Below are 25,034 nucleotides of genomic sequence, written 5' to 3' on the forward strand. Positions count from 1 at the left end.
GCAGGGTGACTACAGGGTTACCACCACACAGTCCTGTATATATTAATGTACTGTGAGGTAGAGACAGCAGGATGACTACAGGGTTACCACCACACAGTCCTGTATATATTAATGTACTGTGAGGTAGAGAGGTAGAGACAGCAGGGTGACTACAGGGTTACCACCACACAGTCCTGTATATATTAATGTACTGTGAGGTAGAGACAGCAGGGTGACTACAGGGTTACCACCACACAGTCCTGTATATATTAATGTACTGTGAGGTAGAGACAGCAGGATGACTACAGGGTTACCACCACACAGTCCTGTATATATTAATGTACTGTGAGGTAGAGACAGCAGGGTGACTACAGGGTTACCACCACACAGTCCTGTATATATTAATGTACTGTGAGGTAGAGACAGCAGGATGACTACAGGGTTACCACCACACAGTCCTGTATATATTAATGTACTGTGAGGTAGAGAGGTAGAGACAGCAGGATGACTACAGGGTTACCACCATACAGTCCTGTATATATTAATGTACTGTGAGGTAGAGACAGCAGGGTGACTACAGGGTTACCACCACACAGTCCTGTATATATTAATGTACTGTGAGGTAGAGACAGCAGGATGACTACAGGGTTACCACCACACAGTCCTGTATATATTAATGTACTGTGAGGTAGAGACAGCAGGATGACTACAGGGTTACCACCACACAGTCCTGTATATATTAATGTACTGTGAGGTAGAGACAGCAGGATGACTACAGGGTTACCACCACACAGTCCTGTATATATTAATGTACTGTGAGGTAGAGAGGTAGAGACAGCAGGATGACTACAGGGTTACCACCACACAGTCCTGTATATATTAATGTACTGTGAGGTAGAGACAGCAGGATGACTACAGGGTTACCACCACACAGTCCTGTATATATTAATGTACTGTGAGGTAGAGAGGTAGAGACAGCAGGGTGACTACAGGGTTACCACCACACAGTCCTGTATATATTAATGTACTGTGAGGTAGAGACAGCAGGGTGACTACAGGGTTACCACCACACAGTCCTGTATATATTAATGTACTGTGAGGTAGAGACAGCAGGATGACTACAGGGTTACCACCACACAGTCCTGTATATATTAATGTACTGTGAGGTAGAGACAGCAGGGTGACTACAGGGTTACCACCACACAGTCCTGTATATATTAATGTACTGTGAGGTAGAGACAGTAGGGTGACTACAGGGTTACCACCACACAGTCCTGTATATATTAATGTACTGTGAGGTAGAGACAGCAGGGTGACTACAGGGTTACCACCACACAGTCCTGTATATATTAATGTACTGTGAGGTAGAGACAGCAGGGTGACTACAGGGTTACCACCATACAGTCCTGTATATATTAATGTACTGTGAGGTAGAGAGGTAGAGACAGCAGGATGACTACAGGGTTACCACCACACAGTCCTGTATATATTAATGTACTGTGAGGTAGAGAGGTAGAGACAGCAGGATGACTACAGGGTTACCACCACACAGTCCTGTATATATTAATGTACTGTGAGGTAGAGACAGCAGGGTGACTACAGGGTTACCACCATACAGTCCTGTATATATTAATGTACTGTGAGGTAGAGACAGCAGGATGACTACAGGGTTACCACCACACAGTCCTGTATATATTAATGTACTGTGAGGTAGAGACAGCAGGGTGACTACAGGGTTACCACCACACAGTCCTGTATATATTAATGTACTGTGAGGTAGAGACAGCAGGATGACTACAGGGTTACCACCACACAGTCCTGTATATATTAATGTACTGTGAGGTAGAGACAGCAGGATGACTACAGGGTTACCACCACACAGTCCTGTATATATTAATGTACTGTGAGGTAGAGACAGAAGGGTGACTACAGGGTTACCACCACACAGTCCTGTATATATTAATGTACTGTGAGGTAGAGACAGCAGGGTGACTACAGGGTTACCACCACACAGTCCTGTATATATTAATGTACTGTGAGGTAGAGAGGTAGAGACAGCAGGGTGACTACAGGGTTACCACCACACAGTCCTGTATATATTAATGTACTGTGAGGTAGAGACAGCAGGGTGACTACAGGGTTACCACCACACAGTCCTGTATATATTAATGTACTGAGAGGTAGAGACAGCAGGATGACTACAGGGTTACCACCATACAGTCCTGTATATATTAATGTACTGTGAGGTAGAGACAGCAGGATGACTACAGGGTTACCACCACACAGTCCTGTATATATTAATGTACTGTGAGGTAGAGACAGCAGGGTGACTACAGGGTTACCACCACACAGTCCTGTATATATTAATGTACCGTGAGGTAGAGAGGTAGAGACAGCAGGGTGACTACAGGGTTACCACCACACAGTCCTGTATATATTAATGTACTGTGAGGTAGAGACAGCAGGGTGACTACAGGGTTACCACCACACAGTCCTGTATATATTAATGTACTGTGAGGTAGAGAGGTAGAGACAGCAGGATGACTACAGGGTTACCACCACACAGTCCTGTATATATTAATGTACTGTGAGGTAGAGACAGCAGGATGACTACAGGGTTACCACCACACAGTCCTGTATATATTAATGTACTGTGAGGTAGAGACAGCAGGATGACTACAGGGTTACCACCACACAGTCCTGTATATATTAATGTACTGTTAGGTAGAGACAGCAGGGTGACTACAGGGTTACCACCACACAGTCCTGTATATATTAATGTACTGTGAGGTAGAGACAGCAGGGTGACTATTATTATTGACTCTTTTCTACTGATAGGTTAGTGTGGGTTACTGATCCTAGACAGAGGAGACATACAGGTAGTGGGTTAGTGTGGGTTACTGATCCTAGACAGAGGAGACATACAGGTAGTGGGTTAGTGTGGGTTACTGATCCTAGACAGAGGAGACATACAGGTAGTGGGTTAGTGTGGGTTACTGATCCTAGACAGAGGAGACATACAGGTAGTGGGTTAGTGTGGGTTACTGATCCTAGACAGAGGAGACATACAGGTAGTGGGTTAGTGTGGGTTACTGATCCTAGACAGAGGAGACCTACAGGTAGTGGGTTAGTGTGGGTTACTGATCCTAGACAGAGGAGGCCTACAGGTAGTGGGTTAGTGTGGGTTACTGATCCTAGACAGAGGAGACATACAGGTAGTGGGTTAGTGTGGGTTACTGATCCTAGACAGAGGAGACATACAGGTAGTGGGTTACTGATCCTAGACAGAGGATACATACAGGTAGTGGGTTAGTATGGGTTACTGATCCTAGACAGAGGAGACATACAGGTAGTGGGTTAGTGTGGGTTACTGATCCTAGACAGAGGAGACATACAGGTAGTGGGTTAGTGTGGGTTACTGATCCTAGACAGAGGAGGCCTACAGGTAGTGGGTTAGTATTGGTTTACTGATCCTAGACAGAGGAGGCCTACAGGTAGTGGGTTAGTGTGGGTTACTGATCCTAGACAGAGGAGACATACAGGTAGTGGGTTAGTGTGGGTTACTGATCCTAGACAGAGGAGACATACAGGTAGTGGGTTAGTGTGGGTTACTGATCCTAGACAGAGGAGGCCTACAGGTAGTGGGTTAGTGTGGGTTACTGATCCTAGACAGAGGAGGCCTACAGGTAGTGGGTTAGTGTGGGTTACTGATCCTAGACAGAGGAGGCCTACAGGTAGTGGGTTAGTGTGGGTTACTGATCCTAGACAGAGGAGACATACAGGTAGTGGGTTCGTGTGGGTTACTGATCCTAGACAGAGGAGACCTACGGGTAGTGGGTTAGTGTGGGTTACTGATCCTAGACAGAGGAGGCCTACAGGTAGTGGGTTAGTGTGGGTTACTGATCCTAGACAGAGGAGACATACAGGTAGTGGGTTACTGATCCTAGACAGAGGATACATACAGGTAGTGGGTTAGTATGGGTTACTGATCCTAGACAGAGGAGACATACAGGTAGTGGGTTAGTGTGGGTTACTGATCCTAGACAGAGGAGACATACAGGTAGTGGGTTAGTGTGGGTTACTGATCCTAGACAGAGGAGACATACAGGTAGTGGATTAGTGTGGGTTACTGATCCTAGACAGAGGAGACATACAGGTAGTGGGTTAGTGTGGGTTACTGATCCTAGACAGAGGAGACATACAGGTAGTGGGTTAGTGTGGGTTACTGATCCTAGACAGAGGAGACATACAGGTAGTGGGTTAGTGTGGGTTACTGATCCTAGACAGAGGAGACATACAGGTAGTGGGTTAGTGTGGGTTACTGATCCTAGACAGAGGAGACCTACAGGTAGTGGGTTAGTGTGGGTTACTGATCCTAGACAGAGGAGGCCTACAGGTAGTGGGTTAGTGTGGGTTACTGATCCTAGACAGAGGAGACATACAGGTAGTGGGTTAGTGTGGGTTACTGATCCTAGACAGAGGAGGCCTACAGGTAGTGGGTTAGTATTGGTTTACTGATCCTAGACAGAGGAGGCCTACAGGTAGTGGGTTAGTGTGGGTTACTGATCCTAGACAGAGGAGACATACAGGTAGTGGGTTAGTGTGGGTTACTGATCCTAGACAGAGGAGACATACAGGTAGTGGGTTAGTGTGGGTTACTGATCCTAGACAGAGGAGGCCTACAGGTAGTGGGTTAGTGTGGGTTACTGATCCTAGACAGAGGAGGCCTACAGGTAGTGGGTTAGTGTGGGTTACTGATCCTAGACAGAGGAGGCCTACAGGTAGTGGGTTAGTGTGGGTTACTGATCCTAGACAGAGGAGACATACAGGTAGTGGGTTCGTGTGGGTTACTGATCCTAGACAGAGGAGACCTACGGGTAGTGGGTTAGTGTGGGTTACTGATCCTAGACAGAGGAGGCCTACAGGTAGTGGGTTAGTGTGGGTTACTGATCCTAGACAGAGGAGACATACAGGTAGTGGGTTACTGATCCTAGACAGAGGATACATACAGGTAGTGGGTTAGTATGGGTTACTGATCCTAGACAGAGGAGACATACAGGTAGTGGGTTAGTGTGGGTTACTGATCCTAGACAGAGGAGACATACAGGTAGTGGGTTAGTGTGGGTTACTGATCCTAGACAGAGGAGACATACAGGTAGTGGGTTAGTGTGGGTTACTGATCCTAGACAGAGGAGACATACAGGTAGTGGGTTAGTGTGGGTTACTGATCCTAGACAGAGGAGACATACAGGTAGTGGGTTAGTGTGGGTTACTGATCCTAGACAGAGGAGACATACAGGTAGTGGGTTAGTGTGGGTTACTGATCCTAGACAGAGGAGACATACAGGTAGTGGGTTACTGATCCTAGACAGAGGAGGCCTACAGGTAGTGGGTTAGTGTGGGTTACTGATCCTAGACAGAGGAGGTCTACAGGTAGTGGGTTAGTGTGGGTTACTGATCCTAGACAGAGGAGACATACAGGTAGTGGGTTAGTGTGGGTTACTGATCCTAGACAGAGGAGACCTACGGGTAGTGGGTTAGTGTGGGTTACTGATCCTAGACAGATGAGGTCTACAGGTAGTGGGTTAGTGTGGGTTACTGATCCTAGACAGAGGAGACCTACAGGTAGTGGGTTACTGATCCTAGACAGAGGAGGTCTACAGGTAGTGGGTTAGTGTGGGTTACTGATCCTAGACAGAGGAGACATACAGGTAGTGGGTTAGTGTGGGTGACTGATCCTAGACAGAGGAGACCTACAGGTAGTGGGTTAGTGTGGGTTACTGATCCTAGACAGAGGAGACCTACAGGTAGTGGGTTAGTGTGGGTTACTGATCCTAGACAGAGGAGGTCTACATGTAGTGGGTTAGTGTGGGTTACTGATCCTAGACAGAGGAGACATACAGGTAGTGGGTTAGTGTGGGTTACTGAACCTAGACAGAGGAGACATACAGGTAGTGGGTTAGTGTGGGTGACTGATCCTAGACAGAGGAGACATACAGGTAGTGGGTTAGTGTGGGTTACTGATCCTAGACAGAGGAGACAGGTAGTGGGTTACTGATCCTAGACAGAGGAGACCTACAGGTAGTGGGTTAGTGTGGGTTACTGATCCTAGACAGAGGAGACCTACAGGTAGTGGGTTAGTGTGGGTTACTGATCCTAGACAGAGAAGACATACAGGTAGTGGGTTAGTGTGGGTTACTGATCCTAGACAGAGGAGACCTACAGGTAGTGGGTTAGTGTGGGTTACTGATCCTAGACAGAGGAGACATACAGGTAGTGGGTTAGTGTGGGTTACTGATCCTAGACAGAGGAGACCTACAGGTAGTGGGTTAGTGTGGGTTACTGATCCTAGACAGAGGAGACATACAGGTAGTGGGTTAGTGTGGGTGACTGATCCTAGACAGAGGAGACATACAGGTAGTGGGTTAGTGTGGGTGACTGATCCTAGACAGAGGAGACCTACAGGTAGTGGGTTAGTGTGGGTTACTGATCCTAGACAGAGGAGACCTACAGGTAGTGGGTTAGTGTGGGTTACTGATCCTAGACAGAGGAGACATACAGGTAGTGGGTTACTGATCCTAGACAGAGGAGGCCTACAGGTAGTGGGTTAGTGTGGGTTACTGATCCTAGACAGAGGAGGTCTACAGGTAGTGGGTTAGTGTGGGTTACTGATCCTAGACAGAGGAGACATACAGGTAGTGGGTTAGTGTGGGTTACTGATCCTAGACAGAGGAGACCTACGGGTAGTGGGTTAGTGTGGGTTACTGATCCTAGACAGATGAGGTCTACAGGTAGTGGGTTAGTGTGGGTTACTGATCCTAGACAGAGGAGACCTACAGGTAGTGGGTTACTGATCCTAGACAGAGGAGGTCTACAGGTAGTGGGTTAGTGTGGGTTACTGATCCTAGACAGAGGAGACATACAGGTAGTGGATTAGTGTGGGTGACTGATCCTAGACAGAGGACACCTACAGGTAGTGGGTTCGTGTGGGTTACTGATCCTAGACAGAGGAGACCTACAGGTAGTGGGTTAGTGTGGGTTACTGAACCTAGACAGAGGAGGTCTACAGGTAGTGGGTTAGTGTGGGTTACTGATCCTAGACAGATGAGACATACAGGTAGTGGGTTAGTGTGGGTTACTGATCCTAGACAGAGGAGGTCTACATGTAGTGGGTTAGTGTGGGTTACTGATCCTAGACAGAGGAGACATACAGGTAGTGGGTTAGTGTGGGTTACTGATCCTAGACAGAGGAGACATACAGGTAGTGGGTTAGTGTGGGTGACTGATCCTAGACAGAGGAGACATACAGGTAGTGGGTTAGTGTGGGTTACTGATCCTAGACAGAGGAGACAGGTAGTGGGTTACTGATCCTAGACAGAGGAGACCTACAGGTAGTGGGTTAGTGTGGGTTACTGATCCTAGACAGAGGAGACCTACAGGTAGTGGGTTAGTGTGGGTTACTGATCCTAGACAGAGAAGACATACAGGTAGTGGGTTAGTGTGGGTTACTGATCCTAGACAGAGGAGACCTACAGGTAGTGGGTTAGTGTGGGTTACTGATCCTAGACAGAGGAGACATACAGGTAGTGGGTTAGTGTGGGTTACTGATCCTAGACAGAGGAGACCTACAGGTAGTGGGTTAGTGTGGGTTACTGATCCTAGACAGAGGAGACATACAGGTAGTGGGTTAGTGTGGGTGACTGATCCTAGACAGAGGAGACATACAGGTAGTGGGTTAGTGGGTGACTGATCCTAGACAGAGGAGACCTACAGGTAGTGGGTTAGTGTGGGTTACTGATCCTAGACAGAGGAGACCTACAGGTAGTGGGTTAGTGTGGGTTACTGATCCTAGACAGAGGAGACATACAGGTAGTGGGTTACTGATCCTAGACAGAGGAGGCCTACAGGTAGTGGGTTAGTGTGGGTTACTGATCCTAGACAGAGGAGGTCTACAGGTAGTGGGTTAGTGTGGGTTACTGATCCTAGACAGAGGAGACATACAGGTAGTGGGTTAGTGTGGGTTACTGATCCTAGACAGAGGAGACCTACGGGTAGTGGGTTAGTGTGGGTTACTGATCCTAGACAGATGAGGTCTACAGGTAGTGGGTTAGTGTGGGTTACTGATCCTAGACAGAGGAGACCTACAGGTAGTGGGTTACTGATCCTAGACAGAGGAGGTCTACAGGTAGTGGGTTAGTGTGGGTTACTGATCCTAGACAGAGGAGACATACAGGTAGTGGATTAGTGTGGGTGACTGATCCTAGACAGAGGAGACCTACAGGTAGTGGGTTCGTGTGGGTTACTGATCCTAGACAGAGGAGACCTACAGGTAGTGGGTTAGTGTGGGTTACTGAACCTAGACAGAGGAGGTCTACAGGTAGTGGGTTAGTGTGGGTTACTGATCCTAGACAGATGAGACATACAGGTAGTGGGTTAGTGTGGGTTACTGATCCTAGACAGAGGAGGTCTACATGTAGTGGGTTAGTGTGGGTTACTGATCCTAGACAGAGGAGACATACAGGTAGTGGGTTAGTGTGGGTTACTGAACCTAGACAGAGGAGACATACAGGTAGTGGGTTAGTGTGGGTGACTGATCCTAGACAGAGGAGACATACAGGTAGTGGGTTAGTGTGGGTTACTGATCCTAGACAGAGGAGACAGGTAGTGGGTTACTGATCCTAGACAGAGGAGACCTACAGGTAGTGGGTTAGTGTGGGTTACTGATCCTAGACAGAGGAGACCTACAGGTAGTGGGTTAGTGTGGGTTACTGATCCTAGACAGAGAAGACATACAGGTAGTGGGTTAGTGTGGGTTACTGATCCTAGACAGAGGAGACCTACAGGTAGTGGGTTAGTGTGGGTTACTGATCCTAGACAGAGGAGACATACAGGTAGTGGGTTAGTGTGGGTTACTGATCCTAGACAGAGGAGACCTACAGGTAGTGGGTTAGTGTGGGTTACTGATCCTAGACAGAGGAGACATACAGGTAGTGGGTTAGTGTGGGTGACTGATCCTAGACAGAGGAGACATACAGGTAGTGGGTTAGTGTGGGTGACTGATCCTAGACAGAGGAGACCTACAGGTAGTGGGTTAGTGTGGGTTACTGATCCTAGACAGAGGAGACCTACAGGTAGTGGGTTAGTGTGGGTTACTGATCCTAGACAGAGGAGACATACAGGTAGTGGGTTACTGATCCTAGACAGAGGAGGCCTACAGGTAGTGGGTTAGTGTGGGTTACTGATCCTAGACAGAGGAGGTCTACAGGTAGTGGGTTAGTGTGGGTTACTGATCCTAGACAGAGGAGACATACAGGTAGTGGGTTAGTGTGGGTTACTGATCCTAGACAGAGGAGACCTACGGGTAGTGGGTTAGTGTGGGTTACTGATCCTAGACAGATGAGGTCTACAGGTAGTGGGTTAGTGTGGGTTACTGATCCTAGACAGAGGAGACCTACAGGTAGTGGGTTACTGATCCTAGACAGAGGAGGTCTACAGGTAGTGGGTTAGTGTGGGTTACTGATCCTAGACAGAGGAGACATACAGGTAGTGGATTAGTGTGGGTGACTGATCCTAGACAGAGGAGACCTACAGGTAGTGGGTTCGTGTGGGTTACTGATCCTAGACAGAGGAGACCTACAGGTAGTGGGTTAGTGTGGGTTACTGATCCTAGACAGAGGAGACATACAGGTAGTGGGTTAGTGTGGGTTACTGATCCTAGACAGAGGAGACCTACAGGTAGTGGGTTAGTGTGGGTTACTGATCCTAGACAGATGAGACATACAGGTAGTGGGTTAGTGTGGGTTACTGATCCTAGACAGAGGAGGTCTACATGTAGTGGGTTAGTGTGGGTTACTGATCCTAGACAGAGGAGACATACAGGTAGTGGGTTAGTGTGGGTTACTGAACCTAGACAGAGGAGACATACAGGTAGTGGGTTAGTGTGGGTGACTGATCCTAGACAGAGGAGACATACAGGTAGTGGGTTAGTGTGGGTTACTGATCCTAGACAGAGGAGACAGGTAGTGGGTTACTGATCCTAGACAGAGGAGACCTACAGGTAGTGGGTTAGTGTGGGTTACTGATCCTAGACAGAGGAGACCTACAGGTAGTGGGTTAGTGTGGGTTACTGATCCTAGACAGAGAAGACATACAGGTAGTGGGTTAGTGTGGGTTACTGATCCTAGACAGAGGAGACCTACAGGTAGTGGGTTAGTGTGGGTTACTGATCCTAGACAGAGGAGACCTACAGGTAGTGGGTTAGTGTGGGTTACTGATCCTAGACAGAGGAGACCTACAGGTAGTGGGTTAGTGTGGGTTACTGATCCTAGACAGAGGAGACCTACAGGTAGTGGGTTAGTGTGGGTTACTTATCCTAGACAGAGGAGACATACAGGTAGTGGGTTAGTGTGGGTGACTGATCCTAGACAGAGGAGACATACAGGTAGTGGGTTAGTGTGGGTGACTGATCCTAGACAGAGGAGACCTACAGGTAGTGGGTTAGTGTGGGTTACTGATCCTAGACAGAGGAGACCTACAGGTAGTGGGTTAGTGTGGGTTACTGATCCTAGACAGAGGAGACCTACAGGTAGTGGGTTAGTGTGGGTTACTGATCCTAGACAGAGGAGACATACAGGTAGTGGGTTAGTGTGGGTTACTGATCCTAGACAGAGGAGACCTACAGGTAGTGGGTTAGTGTGGGTTACTGATCCTAGACAGAGGAGACATACAGGTAGTGGGTTAGTGTGGGTTACTGATCCTAGACAGAGGGGATCTACAGGTAGTGGGTTACTGATCCTAGACAGAGGAGACATACAGGTAATGGGTTAGTGTGGGTTACTGATCCTAGACAGAGGAGACATACAGGTAGTGGGTTAGTGTGGGTTACTGATCCTAGACAGAGGAGACATACAGGTAGTGGGTTAGTGTGGGTTACTGATCCTAGACAGAGGGGATCTACAGGTAGTGGGTTACTGATCCTAGACAGAGGAGACATACAGGTAGTGGGTTAGTGTGGGTTACTGATCCTAGACAGAGGAGACATACAGGTAGTGGGTTAGTGTGTGTGTTTGGGGTGCAGTATGAGTTGACTACAGAAATTATCCTAGGTGTCTGTTGCCTGGTCATAGATTTGTGTCCTTGCCAACTCTATTGCTGTCATTGTCAAGCCAATCATTTGGCATCACCATGAGTGACAAGGAGTTGGCATGATGACACAAATAGACTGGGACTCAGGCTAAGGTCTGCAGCAGTGAGGAATGTGTGTGAGAATGTGGAAGAGCATGTTGTGGTGAGAACAGAACAGTGGAAGGCACACTACAGATTATTCAGAAACTATTCAGGAAGTATTCAGAAACTATTCAGGAACTACTCAGAAGTTTCTGTGCTAGTTTCTGTTCTCTGGCATGTCTCCAAAGAGACCAAAGATAACCCTGAAGGAGCTACAAAGCTCCACAGCGGAGATTGGAGTATCTGTCCATATGACCACTTTTAAGCCGTACTTTTCACAGAGCTGGGCCTTATGGAAGAGTGTCCAGAAAAATGTCATTGCTTAAAAATAAAATTAGCAAACACGTTTGGTGTTTGCCAAAAGGCATGTGGGAGACTCCCCAAACATATGGAAGAATGTACTCTGGTCATCATGATCAATCTGGCCATCAAGGAAAACACTATGTCTGGCACAAACCCAACACCTCTAATTACCCCGAGAACACCATCCCCACAGTGAAGCATGGTGGTGGCAGCATCATGCTGTGGGGATGTTTTTTATTAGGAGGGACTGGAAACGTCAGAATTGAAGGAATGATGGATGGTGCTAAATACAGGGACATTCTTGAGGGGAACCTGTTTCAGTCTTCTTCAAATCTCTAGACTGGGACGGAGGTTCACCTTCCAGGTTGTAAGGCAACAAAATAGGAAAAATGCCAAGGGGGGTGAATACTTTCGCAAGGCACTGTAGATGGCATTACAGGGCTTTCAGAAGTTATTCAGACACCTTTGGACACCTTTGGTTACATTAGTCTTTTTCTAAAATGGATTAAATAAAATGTAATCAGGAACTATAATTTAACCCAGGAACTTAAATCTTTGTCTCCTTCTCGACGTTGCATGCATTTCTTTATCTCTCCCTCCCTCTAACCCCTCCTTCACTCCCTCCCTCTAAACTCACCTATCTGGCAGAACCAGAAAGTCCACATCTCCCCAAAACTAACTTCTGTGGAAACAAAACTGATCTGAGTCTCTGTATCGTCTGTTTGTGTGAGAGTGAACAACTGTCCAAATGGCTCAACAGGGAGTTCAACTGGACCAGGACCAGTTCTGTTGTTCTCTCTGTCTGGATCTACTGAAGGAGCCGGTCACTACTGCATGTGGACACAGTTACTGTAGGAGCTGTATTGAGGGCTGCTGGGATCAGGATGTCCTGAAAGGGGTCTATAGCTGTCCTCAGTGCAGAGAGACCTTCACTCCAAGGCCTAATCTGAGGAAAAATAACATGTTGGCTGAGCTGGTGGAGAAACTGAGGAAGACAGGACTCCAGGCTGCTCCCCCTCCTGCTCTGTGCTATGCTGGACCTGGAGATGTGGCGTGTGATGTCTGCACTGGGACCAGAAAGCAGAAAGCCCTCATGTCCTGTCTGGTGTGTCTGGCCTCTTACTGTGAGACTCACCTCCAATCTCACTATGAATCTCCTGCTTTCAAGAAGCACAAGCTGGTCAAAGCCACGGCACAACTACAGGAGAAGATCTGCTCTCATCATGACAAACTGCTGGAGGTTTACTGTCGTACCGATCAGCAGTGTATCTGTCTGCTGTGTGTGATGGATGAACATAAAGGCCATGATACAGTGTCAGCTGCAGCAGAGAGGACTGGGAAACAGGTAAGACCAGAACAACTTTTTGGTGACTGTCTGATAAACAACGAATTAAAGATACAGTAGGAACTAAATCTGTTTGAATATGAGATCATTCAAATTAAATGGATCCACAAATATGAACACAAACCTTGAGTATATAGATATGTTAACCCAGATTCTCCAAATGTATCACCATTTTCTAAAGTCTGTTAGGTTCTGAACAGAGTAAAAACTCAAACCAAGTTTATTCACCCACTGGGTCATACAGCTGCAAAGACAATGTGTGATTATACAAGAACATATGTTTATAACCTCATACTAGGCAGGACCAACTCCTTACACATCTAGACAGCCAATAAATCTATGTTACTAGGCAGGACCAACTCCTTACACATCTAGACAGCCAATACATCTCTGTTACTAGGCAGGACCAACTCCTTACACATCTAGACAGCCAATACATCTCTGTTACTAGGCAGGACCAACTCCTTACACATCTAGACAGCCAATACATCTCTGTTACTAGGCAGGACCAACTCCTTACACATCTAGACAGCCAATACATCTCTGTTACTAGGCAGGACCAACTCCTTACACATATAGACAGCCAATACATCTCTGTTACTAGGCAGGACCAACTCCTTACACATATAGACAGCCAATACATCTCTGTTACTAGGCAGGACATGAATTGGTTCCTCTCACTGGTGTCGTCATGGTCCTGCCTGATGCAAGAACCTTGGTGGATGTGGAAGTGTATGTGTGTGAGATGACTGTAGTAGGAGGGTTGTTGTGGTGGGCCCCTCTGGCCCCCCTCCCAGAGGTTTCTTCACACTTCATCGTGTTGACTTGAACTTGAGCCGAATTCCTGGCTCCTCCCTAGTTCTGCAGCTGGCCTGCCTTATCAGAAACGAACTAGACTGTTGAATTCCTGGCTCCTCCCTAGTTCTGCAGCTGGCCTGCCTTATCAGAGACTAACTAGACTATTGAGTTCCTGGCTCCTCCCTAGTCCTGCAGCTGGCCTGCCTTATCAGAAACTAACTAGACTATTGAATTCCTGGCTCCTCCCTAGTTCTGCAGCTGGCCTGCCTTATCAGAGACTAACTAGACTGTTGAATTCCTGGCTCCTCCCTAGTTCTGCAGCTGGCCTGCCTTATCAGAGACTAACTAGACTGTTGAATTCCTGGCTCCTCCCTAGTTCTGCAGCTGGCCTGCCTTATCAGAAACTAACTAGACTATTGAATTCCTGGCTCCTCCCTAGTTCTGCAGCTGGCCTGCCTTATCAGAGACTAACTAGACTGTTGAATTCCTGGCTCCTCCCTAGTTCTGCAGCTGGCCTGCCTTATCAGAGACTAACTAGACTGTTGAATTCCTGGCTCCTCCCTAGTTCTGCAGCTGGCCTGCCTTATCAGAGACTAACTAGACTGTTGAATTCCTGGCTCCTCCCTAGTTCTGCAGCTGGCCTGCCTTATCAGAGACTGAAACTAGTTGCCCTTTATCTCCCTCTTTAGGAACATTGATATTCAGCATTACATGTTTGAACAGAATATTTCAGCACTTCCCCTTGTCTCTCTCAGTAACTTTCCATACACCAAGTTCCTATCCACCCTTCATTGACCCCAACATATACATTCCTTTTACATGTAAATTCATCAATACATTCTAGAATGGTAACATCAATAAGTATATTTCTAGATAGAATCCTACAAATCAAACACCATTATTATTTATTGTTATTCATTATCAAACATCATTATTATTCATTATCAAACACCATTATCATCATTTCAGGGAAGTTAGGAACAAATATACAAAGGCAGTTAGCAAAGCTAAGGCTAGCTTTTTCAAACAGAAATGTGCATCCTGTAGTACTAACTCAAAAATGTTCTGGGACACTGTAAAGTCCATGGAGAATAAGAGCACCTCCTCCCAGCTGTCCACTGCTCTGAGGATAGGAAACACTGTCACCACCGATAAATCTACCATAATTGACAATTGCAATAAGCATTTTTCTACGGCTGGCCATGCTTTCCACCCTTCTACCGCTACCCCGGTCAACTGCCCGGCACCCTCCACAGCAACCCGCCAAAGCCCCCAACATTTCTCCTTCACCCAAATCCAGATAGCTGGTGTTCTGAAAGAGCTGCACAATCTGGACCCCTACAAATCAGCCGGGCTAGACAATCTGGACACTCTCTTTCTAAAATGATCTGCCAAAATTGTTGCAACCCCTATTACTAGCCTGTTCAACCTCTCTTTTGTATCGTCTGAGATTCCCAAAGATTGGAAAGCTGCCGCGGTCATCACTCTCTTCAGTAGAGGTGACACTCTAGACCCAAACTCCTACAGGCGTATATCTATCCTGCCCTGTCTTTCTAAGGTGTTTGAAAGCCAAGTTAACAAACAGATTACTGACCATTTCGAATCTCACCGTACCTTCTCCGCTATGCAATCTGGTTTCAGAGCTGGTCATGGGTGCACCTCAGCCACGCTCAAGGTCCTAAATTATATCATAACCGCCATCGATAAGAAACATTACTGTGCAGCCGTATTCATTGATCTGGCCAAGGCTTTCGACTCTGTCAATCACAACCTTCTTATTGGCAGACTCGACAGCCTTGGTTTCTCAAATGATTTCCTTGCCTGGTTTACCAACTACTTCTATGATAGAGTTCAGTGTGTCAAATCGGAGGGCCTGTTGTCCGGACCTCTGACAGTCTCTATGGGGTGCCACAGGGTTCAATCCCCGGGCAGACTCTCTTCTCTGTATACATCAATGATGTTGCTCTTGCTGCTGGTGATTCTCTGATACACCTCTATGCAGACGACACCATTCTGTATACTTCTGGCCGCTCTTTGGACACTGTGTAAACTAACCTCAAGACAAGCTTCAATGCCATACAACTCTCCTTCCATGGCCTCCAACTGCTCTTAAACACAAGTAAAACTAAATACATGCTATTCAACTGATCACTGCCCGCACCTGCTCGCCTGTCCAGCATCACTACTCTGGACGGTTCTGACTTAGAATACGTGGACAACTACAAATACCTAGGTGTCTGGCTAGACTGTAAACTCTCCTAGGTGTCTGGCTAGACTGTAAACTCTCCTAGGTGTCTGGCTAGACTGTAAACTCTCCTTCCAGACTAACATTAAGCATCTCCAAAATTAAATCTAGAATCGGCTTCCTATATAGCAACAAAGCATCCTTCACTCATGCTGCCAAACATACCCTCGTAAAACTGACCATCCTACCCATCCTCTACTTCGGTGATGTCATCTATAAAATAACCTCCAACACTCTACTCAACAAATTGGATGCAGTCTATCACAGTGCAATCTGTTTTGTCACCAAAGCCCCATATACAGTATTACCCACCATTGCGACCTGTACACTCTCGTTGGTTGGCCCTTGCTTCATTCTCGTTACCAAACATCATTATCATTAGTTACCAAACATCATTATCATTAGTTACCAAACATCATTATCATTAGTTATCAACCCCCCCCCCATTATCATTAGTTATCAACTCCCCCCCATTATCATTAGTTATCAAACATCATTATCATTAGTTATCAAACACCCAAACAGCTCCCTGATTTGTGTTCTGTTAAATCTATAATTATTCACATGACAACATAATAACATGTTTTCACACAGGCACTTCCTCAATATTTGTATCCCTATATTCTATCGGCCCTATGTCACATTACTATACTATTGGTCTACTGGACTAATAAAGCTTGATAGCTCATTGAAGAGTGATTCTCCACAGAGGCAGCTGGGGATGAGTCAGCAGAAGGTCCAGCAGAGATTCCAGGAGAGAGAGAAGGAGCTGAAGGAGCTCCAACAGGCTGTGGAGTCTTTCAAGGTGAGTATTGTTGACCAGAGGAGACACACCATTTCACTTCTCTCCTCCAGTCAGAGAGAGAGAGAGAGAGGGGCCCCTGTCCAATCCTACTGACCCCACTGTTGGGAACAGGCTGTCTGGACCCCTTTCAGAGAATAGACTGCTTCATGTAACCGACTGGGCTGCCTCATCACATAACCACGAGTAACCATGACGACTCATGTACCCTATACATTAAAATGGAGCTGTCTCTCATTTCAATTAAATTCAAAGGGCTTTATTGTCATGGGAAACATATGTTTACATTGACAAAACAAGTGAAATAGATAATAAACAAAAGTGAAATAAACAATCAGAAATGAACAGTAAACATTACACTAACAAAAGTTTTAAAGGAATAGAGACATTTAAAATGTAATAACTCAAGTGGAAAACAGAGTTTATTTGTGGTTTCAGGGTGGGAAAGCAGCTGGGTGCAGTTGAATCAGTGAAGGTAACCTGTAGTGGACTTGTGATATTAGTTTGTGTTTCTTCTGACCAGAGGGAGTGGGCGCAACTTGGGTCAAAAGATCTGTTTCTTGTTTTCTCTTAGGAACAGGGCACCATTGAAATGAGTGATTTCTGGGGTAGCGTTAGTGTGGAGGTGGAGCAATTGAAATGGAAGATTCCTGGTGTTTGTGATGCCGTTTGGTGTGAAGCATTGTGTAGTTTCAGTGGGTAAGGTTGTGTGTGTAAACTGTAGGGGTGTCCATGTTGCAGAGGATCAGAAGTGTCCAGTGAGAGAGAGGCAGGTTGAGGTGGATAGAGTCAGAGTAGTGCAGAAGGTGTCGTATGCTGAGGCAGTGAAGAAAGTAGAGGAGGATGGGTCAAGGGTGAAGGATCCGGAGAGGATCCCTGTGAGTAGTAGATCTGTGCAGCACAGAGGGATGGGCCAGCGAGTGATAGATGTGAGTAGGAGATCTGTGCAGCACAGAGGGATGGGCCAGCGAGTGATAGATGTGAGTAGGAGATCTGTGCAGCACAGAGGGATGGGCCAGCGAGTGATAGATGCTTCAGTAAGGTTGGCTTCTTAGCGTTCATTACAATGGTTATCAACTGTACCGCAGAAATGGAACGTCAACCACAGACAATAGATATTGTGGTGGCAGCTGCAGAGTAGTATTTGGTCATATGAGATTTGACTTCAGAAGAGTTCCAGGGGGTGTTGAGTGGTGGTGTCACGTCCTCCCAGGTCGTTGTCATGGTGCAGGAGCAGATTGGGTCAAAGTAGTGGAATGGGGTAGTGGGTTTTTAATGAGTGTAGGGTTAGTTGTCATGGTGCAGGAGCAGATAGGGTCAAAGTAGTGGAATGGGGTAGTGGGTTTTTAATGAGTGTAGGGTTAGTTGGCATAGTGCAGGAGCAGATAGGGTCAAAGTAGTGGAATGGGGTAGTGGGTTTTTAATGAGTGTAGGGTTAGTTGTCATGGTGCAGGAGCAGATAGGGTCAAAGTAGTGGAATGGGGTAGTGGGTTTTTAATGAGTGTAGGGTTAGTTGTCATGGTGCAGGAGCAGATAGGGTCAAAGTAGTGGAATGGGGTAGTGTGTTTTTAATGAGTGTAGGGTTAGTTGTCATGGTGCAGGAGCAGATAGGGTCAAAGTAGTGGAATGGGGTAGTGGGTTTTTAATGAGTGTAGGGTTAGTTGTCATGGTGCAGGAGCAGATAGGGTCAAAGTAGTGGAATGGGGTAGTGGGTTTTTAATGAGTGTAGGGTTAGTTGTCATGGTGCAGGAGCAGATAGGGTCAAAGTAGTGGAATGGGGTAGTGGGTTTTTAATGAGTGTAGGGTTAGTTGTCATGGTGCAGGAGCAGATAGGGTCAAAGTAGTGGAATGGGGTAGTGGGTTTTTAATGAGTGTAGGGTTAGTTGTCATGGTGCAGGAGCAGATAGGGTCAAAGTAGTGGAATGGGGTAGTGGGTTTTTAATGAGTGTAGGGTTAGTTGTCATGGTGCAGGAGCAGATAGGGTCAAAGTAGTGGAATGGGGTAGTGGGTTTTTAATGAGTGTAGGGTTAGTTGTCATGGTGCAGGAGCAGATAGGGTCAAAGTAGTGGAATGGGGTAGTGGGTTTTTAATGAGTGTAGGGTTAGTTGTCATGGTGCAGGAGCAGATTGGGTCAAAGTAGTGGAATGGGGTAGTGGGTTTTTAATGAGTGTAGGGTTAGTTGTCATGGTGCAGGAGCAGATAGGGTCAAAGTAGTGGAATGGGGTAGTGGGTTTTTAATGAGTGTAGGGTTAGTTGTCATGGTGCAGGAGCAGATAGGGTCAAAGTAGTGGAATGGGGTAGTGGGTTTTAATGAGTGTAGGGTTAGTTGTCATGGTGCAGGAGCAGATAGGGTCAAAGTAGTGGAATGGGGTAGTGGGTTTTAATGAGTGTAGGGTTAGTTGTCATGGTGCAGGAGCAGATAGGGTCAAAGTAGTGGAATGGGGTAGTGGGTTTTTAATGAGTGTAGGGTTAGTTGTCATGGTGCAGGAGCAGATAGGGTCAAAGTAGTGGAATGGGGTAGTGGGTTTTTAATGAGTGTAGGGTTAGTTGGAAGGGTGTTACTTAGTATTATCCTCATTTCTGATAAGAATAAACGTTATATTATGTCTATGTACAGTGTTGTAATGATGTCTCTCTCTCTCTCTCTCTCATTCCATCACTTTCATGGTAGTTGGTTATGTGGGTCTCTGGTTATGAATGGGATGCTGACAGACAATCTTTCATGGTAGTTGGTTGTGTGGGTCTCTGGTTATGAATGGGATGCTGACAGACAATCTTTCATGGTAGTTGGTTATGTGGGTCTCTGGTTATGAATGGGATGCTGACAGACAATCTTTCATGGTAGTTGGTTATGTGGGTCTCTGGTTATGAATGGGATGCTGACAGACAATCTTTCATGGTAGTTGGTTGTGTGGGTCTCTGGTTATGAATGGGATGCTGACAGACAATCTTTCATGGTAGTTGGTTGTGTGGGTCTCTGGTTATGAATGGGATGCTGACAGACAATCTTTCATGGTAGTTGGTTATGTGGGTCTCTGGTTATGAATGGGATGCTGACAGACAATCTTTCATGGTAGTTGGTTGTGTGGGTCTCTGGTTATGAATGGGATGCTGACAGACAATCTTTCATGGTAGTTGGTTGTGTGGGTCTCTGGTTATGAATGGGATGCTGACAGACAGTCGTTGATGGATATTTATAGAGCTCTAATCAGGACAACAGTTGATTACAGGTGTTTATGGAACAGCAGCACAGACTTGTGTTCAGGAGCTGGACAGAATCCAGTATTTAGCTTTAAGGATATGTGTTGGTGCATTTAAATCAACATCTGTATGTGTCTGACTAGTGGAGGCAGGTGAGATGCCTTTGGATCAACGGCGTAATAAATTGTCATCAGCTTATTGGGTTGAAAGGCTGTGAGGTTGAGCCTCCCACTGCTACTGTTCTAGATGACTGATGGGAATATACTAGTAGACAAGGCAGTGGTTTTGGTTGGACAGTTGGAAAGCTTGCTGATGACAGTGGTTTGAGGGAGTTGGAGGTTGGTCCTTCTGTGGTGATAGGGGATGTTCCTCCATGGTTACTCCCAGATCCTGTTGTTGATCTGACCTTGGTAGACAAAAGGAAAGATTGGTCAGAAGTCAGTGATGAAGGGAAACTGGTTGACAATTACATTGGTAGAAGATAAGCTTTTTCCCAGCTTTTCACAGATGGATCCAAGAACCCAGATAGTGGAGCCCAGGAGCGTTTACCTTCCTGGATGTGATGTGTAGATATGTAGAACCCAGATAGTGGAGCCCAGGAGCGTTTACCTTCCTGGATGTGATGTGTAGATATGTAGAACCCAGATAGTGGAGCCCAGGAGCGTTTACCTTCCTGGATGTGATGTGTAGATATGTAGAACCCAGATAGTGGAGCCCAGGAGCGTTTACCTTCCTGGATGTGATGTGTAGATATGTAGAACCCAGATAGTGGAGCCCAGGAGCGTTTACCTTCCTGGATGTGATGTGTAGATATGTAGAACCCAGATAGTGGAGCCCAGGAGCGTTTACCTTCCTGGATTGAGATATGTAGAACCCAGATAGTGGAGCCCAGGAGCGTTTACCTTCCTGGATGTGATGTGTAGATATGTAGAACCCAGATAGTGGAGCCCAGGAGCGTTTACCTTCCTGGATGTGATGTAGATATGTAGAACCCAGATAGTGGAGCCCAGGAGCAGGCGTTTACCTTCCTGGATGTGATGTGTAGATATGTAGAACCCAGATAGTGGAGCCCAGGAGCGTTTACCTTCCTGGATGTGATGTGTAGATATGTAGAACCCAGATAGTGGAGCCCAGGAGCGTTTACCTTCCTGGATGTGATGTGTAGATATGTAGAACCCAGATAGTGGAGCCCAGGAGCGTTTACCTTCCTGGATGTGATGTGTAGATATGTAGAACCCAGATAGTGGAGCCCAGGAGCGTTTACCTTCCTGGATGTGATGTGTAGATATGTAGAACCCAGATAGTGGAGCCCAGGAGCGTTTACCTTCCTGGATGTGATGTGTAGATATGTAGAACCCAGATAGTGGAGCCCAGGAGCGTTTACCTTCCTGGATGTGATGTGTAGATATGTAGAACCCAGATAGTGGAGCCCAGGAGCGTTTACCTTCCTGGATGTGATGTGTAGATATGTAGAACCCAGATAGTGGAGCCCAGGAGCGTTTACCTTCCTGGATGTGATGTGTAGATATGTAGAACCCAGATAGTGGAGCCCAGGAGCGTTTACCTTCCTGGATGTGATGTGTAGATATGTAGAACCCAGATAGTGGAGCCCAGGAGCGTTTACCTTCCTGGATGTGATGTGTAGATATGTAGAACCCAGATAGTGGAGCCCAGGAGCGTTTACCTTCCTGGATGTGATGTGTAGATATGTAGAACCCAGATAGTGGAGCCCAGGAGCGTTTACCTTCCTGGATGTGATGTGTAGATATGTAGAACCCAGATAGTGGAGCCCAGGAGCGTTTACCTTCCTGGATGTGATGTGTAGATATGTAGAACCCAGATAGTGGAGCCCAGGAGCGTTTACCTTCCTGGATGTGATGTGTAGATATATGTAGAACCCAGATAGTGGAGCCCAGGAGCAGGCGTTTACCTTCCTGGATGTGATGTGTAGATATGTAGAACCCAGATAGTGGAGCCCAGGAGCGTTTACCTTCCTGGATGTGATGTGTAGATATGTAGAACCCAGATAGTGGAGCCCAGGAGCGTTTACCTTCCTGGATGTGATGTGTAGATATGTAGAACCCAGATAGTGGAGCCCAGGAGCGTTTACCTTCCTGGATGTGATGTGTAGATATGTAGAACCCAGATAGTGGAGCCCAGGAGCGTTTACCTTCCTGGATGTGATGTGTAGATATGTAGGACCCAGATAGTGGAGCCCAGGAGCGTTTACCTTCCTGGATGTGATGTGTAAATATGTAGAACCCAGATAGTGGAGCCCAGGAGCGTTTACCTTCCTGGATGTGATGTGTAGATATGTAGAACCCAGATAGTGGAGCCCAGGAGCGTTTACCTTCCTGGATGTGATGTGTAGATATGTAGAACCCAGATAGTGGAGCCCAGGAGCGTTTACCTTCCTGGATGTGATGTGTAGATATGTAGAACCCAGATAGTGGAGCCCAGGAGCGTTTACCTTCCTGGATGTGATGTGTAGATATGTAGAACCCAGATAGTGGAGCCCAGGAGCGTTTACCTTCCTGGATGTGATGTGTAGATATGTAGAACCCAGATAGTGGAGCCCAGGAGCGTTTACCTTCCTGGATGTGATGTGTAGATATGTAGAACCCAGATAGTGGAGCCCAGGAGCGTTTACCTTCCTGGATGTGATGTGTAGATATGTAGAACCCAGATAGTGGAGCCCAGGAGCGTTTACCTTCCTGGATTTGATGTGCAGATATGTAAATGTAAATGTAAATATGTAGAACCCAGATAGTGGAGCCCAGGAGCGTTTACCTTCCTGGATGTGATGTGTAGATATGTAGAACCCAGATAGTGGAGCCCAGGAGCGTTTACCTTCCTGGATGTGATGTGTAGATATGTAGGACCCAGATAGTGGAGCCCAGGAGCGTTTACCTTCCTGGATGTGATGTGCAGATATGTAAATGTAAATGTAAATATGTAGAACCCAGATAGTGGAGCCCAGGAGCAGGCATTTACCTTCCTGGATGTGATGTGCAGATATGTAGAACCCAGATAGTGTAGCCCAGGAGCAGGCGTTTACCTTCCTGAATATGATGTGCAGATATGTAGAAGACTAACAGATGAACTGTCAGAACACTCAGTTGAACTGTTGGTGATAATAGTTGCCCTCCAGTGGTTGGAGGACGTACAACCTGTTAGAATTATAGGATGCTCAGATTCTCTGTCTGGATTGGATAGTTTATCATCTGGTAAATCTGATAGGAGTGACCTACTAAATCAAATCAAATTGTATTCGTCACATGAATACAACAGGTGTAGTAGACCTTACAGTGAAATGCTGAATACAACAGGTGTTTTTACCTCACAGTGAAATGCTGAATACAACAGGTGTTTTTACCTCACAGTGAAATGCTGAATACAACAGGTGTTTTTACCTTACAGTGAAATGCTGAATACAACAGGTGTTTTACCTCACAGTGAAATGCTGAATACAACAGGTGTTTTTACCTTACAGTGAAATGCTGAATACAACAGGTGTTTTTACCTCACAGTGAAATGCTGAATACAACAGGTGTTTTTACCTCACAGTGAAATGCTGAATACAACAGGTGTTTTTACCTTACAGTGAAATGCTGAATACAACAGGTGTTTTTACCTCACAGTGAAATGCTGAATACAACAGGTGTTTTTACCTTACAGTGAAATGCTGAATACAACAGGTGTTTTTACCTCACAGTGAAATGTTTACTTACGAGATCCTAACCAACAAAAAAAAATATATGGATAATAATTAAAAGTAACAAGTAATTAAAGAGCAGCAGTAACAATAGTGAGACTAAAAACAGACTATATACAGGTGGGAACCGGTACAGAGTCAATGCACGGGGTCATCGGTTAGTTGAGGTAATATCAAGACTTGCATGTGTTGTGATATTGTTATAAGGATGTTGAAGAGGGAAAGATTGAAGTGTAATTGGGGATGGACGGGGTTGGGAGAGTTTGGAAGGGATTTGGGGGATGGGGGAGGGTCTATTAGAAGTTAGTAGGACTCTTTTATTTTCTCAGAAGTACTGAGTTGGGTAGGAGGATTTAGAGTGGTGTAAACCGTGATTGAACACACTCCAGAACAGTAGGTGGCGCCATGCACCTTTAACGTTGGTTTGAGGACCTCCATTATATCATAGAAGAAGAAGTTGGTCTGTGAGGGTTTTGTTGTTCCTGAGGAGAGCTACTATTCTTTTCTCTTTTGGTTTTCAAGTATTTTCAGAATGTATTAAAGCCAAAGCTAAAGCTTCCCTAAACAATTCAATATATCAGTCAATATATTTTCTCTGTGATTTATTTTCTCTCCGTTCCATCGCATCTTAACCGTCTTACCGGGCGGGCACTAGGACCCGGGGGAGGCTGCTGCTGCAGAGGCTGCTGCACCGCTCGTGACTGTCAGTCCTCCTTGTAGCTCATTGGTTAAGCTGTGGCTCGAGCCTGTTAACAGTTAACGGTCAGGAAACGGCTCTGACAGGACACATTCATGTCGAGGCAGTGATGTGAATGTGTGGTAAGTTACAATAGAGAGAGAGAGTTTTCACTACTATAGACTTTGGTCATAATCAAAGCTTTGTTAACCAATAGGTTTTTATGTGAGGCTGCCTGTAAGTTACAGTGTAACAGACGTTACTAACGGTAACGGTGTCTTTTAAATTCGACATAAGTTATGTGGCGATGATATCTAGTTAACGTTGTATTTAATGTAGTGTAATGACCTGACTAGATCATAAAGGAACAATTGTCCAGACAGAGGATCGAGTTACGAATTGACGGTTTATTAGCAACTTTACACCGGCTACTGTTTGGCCTTAGCTCACGCCAAATAAATGAAAGATACCCCACAAGCCAATCGGGACCTTCTCTTGTGAAGCCCAGACGGAAGAGAGAGAACAAAGGCTGAACCTTAACTTCCAATGCCCCGCCCCTCCACGCCACTCCGCCAACCACCAGGATGCCCGGCATCAGAACATCCCAGGCATTCCTGTGATTGGCAGATAGCAGGTTGATTGGCATGTCGGACCCCGCGAACACTGGGAACTGGTAAGTACAACACAACCAGCTACTAGCCGAACACAGAACACACAGCTGTCTGTGCGGGTCGCTACAGTAGT

General features: G+C 46.2%; 2 protein-coding genes across 2 annotated transcripts in view; both read left to right on the plus strand.

Moving 5' to 3' along the window:
• Window positions 1-25,034, plus strand: part of LOC135561380 (E3 ubiquitin/ISG15 ligase TRIM25-like) — a 426,185-nt gene that overhangs the window by 173,584 nt on the left and 227,567 nt on the right. The gene's annotated exons all lie outside the window — the stretch shown is intronic.
• Window positions 12,212-25,034, plus strand: part of LOC135561377 (tripartite motif-containing protein 16-like) — a 17,662-nt gene continuing 4,839 nt past the window's right edge. Inside the window, exons 1-2 of the mRNA XM_065002870.1 lie at window positions 12,212-12,853; window positions 16,573-16,701. Of these exons, the coding sequence (XP_064858942.1) occupies window positions 12,257-12,853; window positions 16,573-16,701 (726 nt within the window). The 5' untranslated portion in view covers window positions 12,212-12,256. The remainder of the gene's footprint in view (window positions 12,854-16,572; window positions 16,702-25,034) is intronic.

This window comes from Oncorhynchus nerka, linkage group LG17 (assembly GCF_034236695.1).
Source record: "Oncorhynchus nerka isolate Pitt River linkage group LG17, Oner_Uvic_2.0, whole genome shotgun sequence".
Classification (NCBI taxonomy): Eukaryota; Metazoa; Chordata; class Actinopteri; order Salmoniformes; family Salmonidae; genus Oncorhynchus; species Oncorhynchus nerka.